Below are 8,257 nucleotides of genomic sequence, written 5' to 3' on the forward strand. Positions count from 1 at the left end.
AGGTTCATAGCTCCTTGAAAGTGGAGTCACAGGCAGATAGGATAGTGAAGGTATGCTTTCCTTTATTGGTTAGAGTATTGAGTGCAGGAGTTGGGAGGTCATGTTGCAGCTGTACAGGACATTGGTTAGGCCACTTTTGGAATATTGTGTGCAATTCTGGTCTCCTTCCTATCAGAAGGATGTTGTGAAACTTGAAAGGGTTCAGAAAAGATTTACAAGGATGTTGCCAGGTTTGGAGGATTTGAGCTATAGGGAGAGGCTGAATAGGCTGGGGCTATTTTCCCTGGAGTGTCGGAGGCTGAGGGGAATCTGATAGAGGTTTACAAAATTATGAGGGGCATGGATAGGGTAAATAGTCAAGGTCTTTTCCCTGGGGTGGGGGAGTCCAGAACTGGAGGGCATAGGTTGAGGGTGAGAGGGGAAAGATATAAAAAGGGCCTGAGGGGCAACTTCTTCATGCAGAGAGAGCTGCAAGTATGGAATGGGCTGCCAGAGGAAGTGGTGGAGGCTGGTACAATTGCAATTTTTAAAAGGCATCTGCATGGGTATATGAACAGGAAGTGTTTGAAGGGATATGGGCCGGGTGCTGGCAGTTCGGACGAGATTGGGTTGGGATATGTGGTCGGCATGGATGGGTTGGACTGAAGTGTCTGTTTCTGTGCTTTACATCTCTATGACTCATCCTGCCTCTAGTTGAAAATATAAAGACAGAAATTGCAAAACAGAACAAAAACAGAAATTGCTGAAGAAACTCAGCAGGTCTGGCAGCATCTGTGGGAAGAAAGCATTTGATTTATCTGAAGCTGATTGGGAAGAAAGTTGACCACAAACACACATTCTGAATGGGTTTTTGAAGAGACACTATCTCACCTTCAAGCCCCAGATGAGGACATACTGAGTAGGTTTTGTGTCGACTCTGTCTCACCCTAAATCTACACGAGTATATAGTGACATAAAACAGTATTTATATAGACGGTCTCACACTGATTCTAGATGAAAACATATTGATTGGGTACATTATTAATCTTAGTATTCCTGATGAAGGGCTTTTGCCCGAAATGTCGATTTTCCTGCTCCTCAGATGCTGCCTGACCTGCTGTGCTTTTCCAGCACCACTCTGATTTAACCTTTGGTTTCCAGCATCTGCAGCCCTCACTTTAATAATATCGACTGTCTCAATATAATCTACATAAGGATACATTGACTAGGTATACTATTTATATAGACAATCTCACTTTGACTCTACATAAGGATACATTAACAAAGTACAATATTTGTATAGACTGTCTCAATCTGATTTAGGTTGGGATACATTGACCAGATACAGTATTTACATAGATTGTCTCAATTTGACTCTAGATGCAGATACATTCACTGGATACAATATTTGTTTAGACCGTTTTACACTACCTCTAGATAAGAATATATTGACTGGGTGCTGTATTTATATAGACTATTTCAGCCCAAGTACCTGAGGATACATTGGCTTTATACATATTTGTATAAAGTCCCGATGAAAGATTCTGACAAATATCAACTCCCCTGTTCTGATGCTGCCTGACCTGTTGTGCTTTTTCCAGTTCCACACTTTATCGACACTGACTTTCCATTTTTACCTAGTCCTCACTATCTCCAAGTTAAAGTATTTGTATAGACTATTTCACTCTGACTACATTGACTGGGTACGGTCTTTTAGGAGAAAGTGAGGTCTGCAGATGCTGGAGATCAGAGCTGAAAATGTGTTGCTGGAAAAGCGCAGCAGGTCAGGCAAGAAGAAGGGCTTATGCCCGGAACGTCGATTCTCCTGTTCCCTGGATGCTGCCTGACCTGCTGCGCTTTTCCAGCAACACATTTTCAGCTGGGTACGGTATTTATACAGGCTATCTCACCCTGCCTACCTGAGGATACATTGATTGGGTACAGTATTTATGTTCACTATCTCACCCTGATACCTGAGGATACATTGACTCAGAGAACACCTGTGGGACACCCGCACCAACCAACCCAACTGCCCCGTGGCTGAACACTTTAATTCCCCCTCCCACTCCGCCAAGGACATGCAGGTCCTTGGCCTCCTCCATCGCCAGACCATGGCAACATGACGCCTGGAGGAAGTGCGACTCATCTTCCGCCAAGGAACCCTCCAACCACAAGGGATGAATGCAGATTTCTCCAGCTTACTCATATCCCCTCCCCCCACCTTTTCTCAGTCCCAACCCTCAGACTCAGCACTGCCTTCTTGACCTGCAATCTTCTTCCCGACCTCTCCACCCCCACCCCATCTCCGGCCTATCGCCCTCACCTTAACCTCCGTCCACCTATCGCGTTCCCAACGCCCCTCCTCCCAACTTTTATCTTCGCCTGCTTGGCGCACCCTCCTCATTCCTGAAGAAGGGCTTATGCCCGAAACGTCGATTCTCCTTCTCCTTTGATGCAGCGATACATTAACTGGGTACAGTATTTATGTTCACCATCTCACCCTGACACCCGAGGGTACACTGACCGGGTACAGTATTTACGTTCACCGTCTCACCCTGCACTGACCGGGTACAGTATTTACGTTCACCGTCTCACCCTGATACCCGAGGGTACACTGACGGTACAGTATTTATGTTCACTATCTCACCCTGACACCCGAGGGTACACTGACCGGGTACAGTATTTATGTTCACCGTCTCACCCTGACACCCGAGGGTACACTGACCGGGTACGGTATTTACGTTCACCGTCTCACCCTGACACCCGAGGGTACACTGACCGGGTACGGTACACTGACCGGGTACGGTACACTGACCGGGTACGGTACACTGACGGTACTGACTGACTCTGCTGTGGCACTGTGTCCTCGGCGCCCTCTGCAGGCTGTAGGTGCTACCGGAAGTGACGCAGGCAGCCTGTAAAAAGCGGCCCGGAGCCTGCTTTCTTTCTCTTCCGGCTGCCGCCGCCATTAGCAGGTGAGAGTGACTCGCTGCACTCGGGTTGGGTGATCGCCTCCATCCGCCGCCATCCTGAGGCCGGCTCGCCCATCGGGCCAGCCTGATGGTGCGGGCGTGATCCGCGCTGCACCCCGGTCGCGGCCGTTATTATATGGGTCTCTTAAATGTGCCTCAGGAGCGGAGCAGCGCCCCCGGGCCCTGGCCAGAGGCGGCGGGAGGAGGGAGTGCAGGCTCCGCCGGGCCAGGCTATGCTGGGCTCCTGCAGGCGCTGGGGTCCGGAGTCTGGTCACAGCTTATCCTCTGGCTGATAGTTAACGGATCTCTCTCTCTCTTGTCTTTGCCCCTAACCGCAGAGTGACCGAGGATGGGAGCCTATAAGTACATGCAGGAGTTATGGAGGAAGAAGCAGTCGGACGTGATGCGATTCTTGCTGCGGGTCCGCTGTTGGCAGTACCGCCAGCTCTCGGCTTTGCACCGGGCTCCCCGTCCTACCAGGCCTGACAAGGCTCGCAGACTGGGTTACAAGGCCAAGCAGGGTAAGGCCAGGCAAGGGCTGGTGTGGGAGGATGGGTGGGAGCTGTGAGGCTCTCACTGAGCGCTGCAAACCCGGTGATAGTGCATGGCCCAACAGGCGAGAATTGGAGACATGCATTGGTGAAAGTTTGATTCCCCCCCCCCCCCTGTCAAAGTCAGTGGAAGCATTCAAAATGTGATTGCTTTCAGTCATGGGGATTTCTAGGTATGTCGAGATGAGTCTTGATGCAGAAGTTCTGCATCTTGAAGCTCAGAGGCTAGTAAGTTGCTTGTAACTAACAGTGCTTTAAACTGGAATAAAATTTATAGTTTGTTGAATAGTAAATATTTCATGGAAGTTACAGGTTGGGTTTTGTATGTTATCATTGATTTGGGGAAATGATGGATGTACATTACTGACATTATCCACATGTACATTACTGTACATGTGGATAATGTCAGGATCATGTTGCAGTGAATTGCATGCAAGGTTTAGAAATGATCAATTCAAGCCTACTTGTTTACTTTATACTAGCTGCATTTAGTTTAGGACACGCTATACTGAACTCGCCTGAATTGAGGTTCTGAAGAGATCATGGTTAGTGAGGATAATGCACTTGGTAGAAGGTATTTCATAAAAAGCAATATTAAAGGCTTGTCAGCAAAATTGCATTACAAAAGTTAGAAAGTAATGACCTTTCAACTGAAATATTGTCTGACCACTATATATTTGTGAAGGCATTAGCACGTTGAAAAGATCCTGAGAATTAATTCCAGAATGCATATGGATTGTTTTGAGAAGCTATGGTTGCTTTTGGTATTTGACATGCTCAGGAAGATCTTTGTTAGGTGTTCAAAAATCTTGAAGCCTAAAAAAATGGAGTAATTCATACAGGTCAAAGCACTGCCTCAGCCATTCATCACCTTTTTAGGAGAAAATGCCCCCAGCATCTAAATGTTAGAGATCACAGATGTAAGGTGATCGGGAAAGCAACCAAAAACGACATGAGGAGCAAATCTTTGTGTGTTTATGGCAAGTGATTATAATCTGCGCTGTCTTTCAGGATGTGACAGGTGTAGGTCTATTAATGGCTTTCAAAATGGATTGAGTTAAAATCTGAAAGAAAATAAGTTGAGAGATTGGGACTGGTGGCAAATGGTTGGTGTGGATTTGGGCTAAATGGCCTTCTGTGGTATACTCTTGACTGTGTTGATTAACTTGTAAATCAAAATGTATTGTCCCATCTGAAAAGACACACAGTAGAGTCATAGAGATGTACAGCATGAAAACAGACCCTTTGGTCCATGCTGACCAGTTATCCCAACCCAATCTAGTCCCACCTGCCAGCACCCAGCCCATATCTCTCCAAACCCTTCCTATTCTTCAAGTGTAGGTTCTTACAGAAGGAGGGGGTACCTTTTGTACGTATGTGTGGTTCTTAACAAGCACTGACTGATTTGTTAATTCTAACAGGTTACGTTATCTACCGGGTGCGGGTTCGTCGTGGCGGCCGCAAACGGCCTGTTCCCAAGGGTGCGACCTATGGTAAACCAGTGCATCATGGTGTCAATCAGTTGAAGTTTGCACGAAGCCTTCAATCTGTTGCTGAGGTATGGTGTTTCATCATTAATTTTTTGCAGCTTTAAGTTTGAGCTGAACAACCAATTGCTGTCCTGTGCCGTTAGTAATAAAAGATACCTTCTGTGATGTTAAGTCGGTTGATATCTAATGGGGACCAAAGTGTCTTGCGATTTATGACCATTTTTTCAATGACTGTATCCTAATATGAAATGTGTAGGTGTTATGATAAACCCTGTTTCTAACTGATTGAATGTGAAGTTAAAGTTACCATAGTCTGGGGACCCAGGGGGCTATTCTATTAGAGAAGCAACTGATGGTGAGTTTGACCTGAGGGTCACCAGGCCTCCAGTGAGGATAGAGGTCAAAGTTGGACCTTCATGGTGACGTCTGATACGGAATTGAGTCCATGCAATGGCCGTCCGGCTAGCTGAGCTAATTACTGTACTGACTAAATTGCTACTGGTTTACGGTTAGGAGCAGTTTTGTGCACAATTGCTACTCAAGCATCACTAGGATCTGCTCGCTCATCCTAGACTTAGTTATAAAGATGTATGGTACGGAAACAAGCCTTTGGTTCAACTTGTCCGTGTTGACCAGATATTCTAAATTAATCTAGTTCCATTTGCCAGAACTTGGCCCATATTTCTCTCAACCCTTCCTATTCATATATCCATCCAAATGCCTTTCAAATGCTGTAATTGCACTAACCTCCACTACTTCCTCTAGCAGATCATTCCATACAAGCACCACCCTCTGCATTTAAAAAGTTGCCCCTTGGGTCCCTTTTAAGTCTTTCCCCTCTCAACTTAAACCTATGCCCTCTAGTTTGGACCCATTTACTTTGAGCATAGCAGGATACTGTTTCTGGAGGTATATGTTGGAGTGGAAGGGTCAAATTTCATGTAATTGCCGGTCCTCCAAAGTCCATGTTAGTGTCTGTTTTTCTTTGAGACAGAAATTGCGGTTGCAGTGAGATTTGTTTGATAACGATTGGTCTTTCCAGTGACTTGAGTAACTATTATTGTATGCTTTTTTTCCCCAATAATGAGTCTTCTGTACTCAGAGAAATTAATTTTTTTAGAAAGGTAGCACATACTATTTTGTTCACTTGGGACCTATTGTTGATTGACTAGTTAGCATAAAAAAACGTACTTTTTTTTACTGCATCTTGGAGAATGTGACAACAACAAATCAAATCACGTCCAACTCCCATGCGGGCTGCATTTGCACAAATGACCAGTGCTACTGAATTGACCGAGGGAAACTTACAGTCTAACACGTGTACTTTCTAGAGTCAAAGTGTGGCACTGGAAAAGCACAGCAGGTCGGGCAGCATCTGAGGAACAGGAGAATCGATGTTTTGGGCATAAGCCCTTCATGAATATTCTTTCTAGGATGTTCTTGATTTCTTTGAAGGTCCTGTGATGGTTTCTAGGTACCTAGTCACTGAATGAAATGTATGTTTCCAGTGTAGAAATCAGAATAAAGGAGTCCTGTTTATGACTGAGATGAGGAATTTCTTTTGGGGGTCAAGCATTTTCAAGATTATTCATCAGTGGGGGGAATCGGGAGTTATTGGGGGAGGACCGGGAAGGACAGGAAAATAGACATGAAGAATGTCAGGTCATGCTCTTGAACGGTGGAGCATGTTTGAACAACCTCCTCCTGCCTTAAATTGTTTTCTATTTATTTTAAATGTTTGGCAATAAGTTGTAGAAACAGTAACTTAACCAAAATCTTCCACTCTTCCTGCTTTATTCCTGTTACCCTTGAATCCCTTACAGATTAAAACTTTCTCTTTCAAGCTTCCATATTTTCAATGACCCAACTTTCACTTCAGCTAAAAAATTTGATTGAATGTGTAGGTTTCAAAGTTCAAATGCACTTTAGTTTTTGAATTTCCATTAGGCATGCTCTTAAGTACAGTAGTACTATATAACCTACTTGCGTGTAAAGTTGTAGAAATTTGTGTCCTGACCTTTTGGGCTGATTCTGAATCTATTGTCTTATCTGCTGATTAGCAACTGCATTTTAGAGACTTACTCCATGGCCACATTCCACAGAATTAATAGGAGTTTTTCCTTTGGCAGATAAATGTTCGGGTTGTGATGTTTAGACATTTACTTTGTAAATTTATACCATGTAAAGGAGAACAGTACGATATTAAACTTGGCATAAACAATGTTTTCTTGAACGAGTATCCATCGTAAGTTATTGTTCAAGGGATGCAAATTTTTGTGAGATTCTTGTAACTGGATGTGTGTTTGGATTTGCCGTGAATAGTTCAGTTGGTCTAACAGTTTAAACCTTGATTTGGAGATGCCAGTGTTGGACTGGAGTGTACAAACTTAAAAATCTCACAACACCAGGTTATTGTACTCCACAACCACCTGATAAAGGAGCAGTGCTCCAAAAGCTAGTGCTTCCAAATAAACCTGTTGGACTATAACCTGGTGTTGTGATTTTTCTTTTAAGTTTAAACCTTTGTCTTTTCAATACTTGGATATCATGTTATGTATATAGATTCAACATTTGAGTGTGTTGTATTAACCATTCTTGTGTTCTATTGTTTTAGGAGCGAGCTGGTCGACACTGTGGGGCGCTGAGAGTACTTTCCTCATACTGGGTAGGCGAAGATGCCACATATAAGTTCTTTGAGGTTATTCTCATTGATCCGTTCCACAAAGCAATTCGCCGCAACCCCGATACTCAATGGATCACAAAGCCTGTACACAAGCACAGAGAGATGCGAGGCCTAACATCTGCTGGCAAGAAGAGTCGCGGTTTAGGCAAGGGTCACAAATACCACCTTACTATTGGAGGCTCTCGTCGTGCTGCATGGAGAAGACGCAATACACTGCAGCTCCATCGCTACCGTTAATGTGTAGTATCTGTATTTTTAATTGGTAAATAAATTGGAGTTTTTCCTGTATTCTTGGCAAGAGTCTTGATGTTGATATGCTCTAGAGGGAATGGATTGTTTGGTTAGAGATGAGTTGCTGCAGTCGTAATTATTATATAATTACGTAGAAGACTCAATGAGAGGATGTTAATGATTGCAAAATACTGCAAATGCTAGAAATCAAAAGTGAAGACTGGATTTCTTTTTTCCCTTTTTCCACATTCATTTACATCCATTTTACTTTTCTATCACTCCTTTGCCACCATTAGCATCATTTATTCTGTTTTGAGAACCTTTGCAATTTGTTTCACTTGCTCCTCCTCC

General features: G+C 44.1%; 1 protein-coding gene and 1 long non-coding RNA gene across 4 annotated transcripts in view; one reads left to right on the forward strand and one right to left on the reverse strand.

Moving 5' to 3' along the window:
- The window catches only part of LOC122549652, a 9,116-nt gene extending 6,235 nt beyond the window's left edge, over positions 1–2,881 (reverse strand). Inside the window, exon 1 of one of the 3 annotated variants that reach the window (XR_006311628.1) lies at positions 2,795–2,881. This is a non-coding gene — a long non-coding RNA (uncharacterized LOC122549652). Of the gene's footprint in view, positions 1–2,704 lie in introns of all 3 variants that reach the window. The other 2 variants (XR_006311627.1, XR_006311626.1) reach the window with 2 other exon arrangements.
- rpl15 (ribosomal protein L15) lies at positions 2,871–7,963 on the forward strand. The gene is made up of 4 exons (XM_043689441.1): positions 2,871–2,954; positions 3,290–3,472; positions 4,924–5,060; positions 7,607–7,963. Exons 2-4 carry the CDS (start codon positions 3,301–3,303, stop codon positions 7,910–7,912), a joined length of 615 nt encoding a protein of 204 aa, XP_043545376.1. The 5' UTR covers positions 2,871–2,954; positions 3,290–3,300; the 3' UTR covers positions 7,913–7,963.
- The last annotated feature ends 294 nt before the right edge of the window (positions 7,964–8,257 follow it).

Source organism: Chiloscyllium plagiosum, chromosome 5, assembly GCF_004010195.1.
Source record: "Chiloscyllium plagiosum isolate BGI_BamShark_2017 chromosome 5, ASM401019v2, whole genome shotgun sequence".
Taxonomy (NCBI): Eukaryota; Metazoa; Chordata; class Chondrichthyes; order Orectolobiformes; family Hemiscylliidae; genus Chiloscyllium; species Chiloscyllium plagiosum.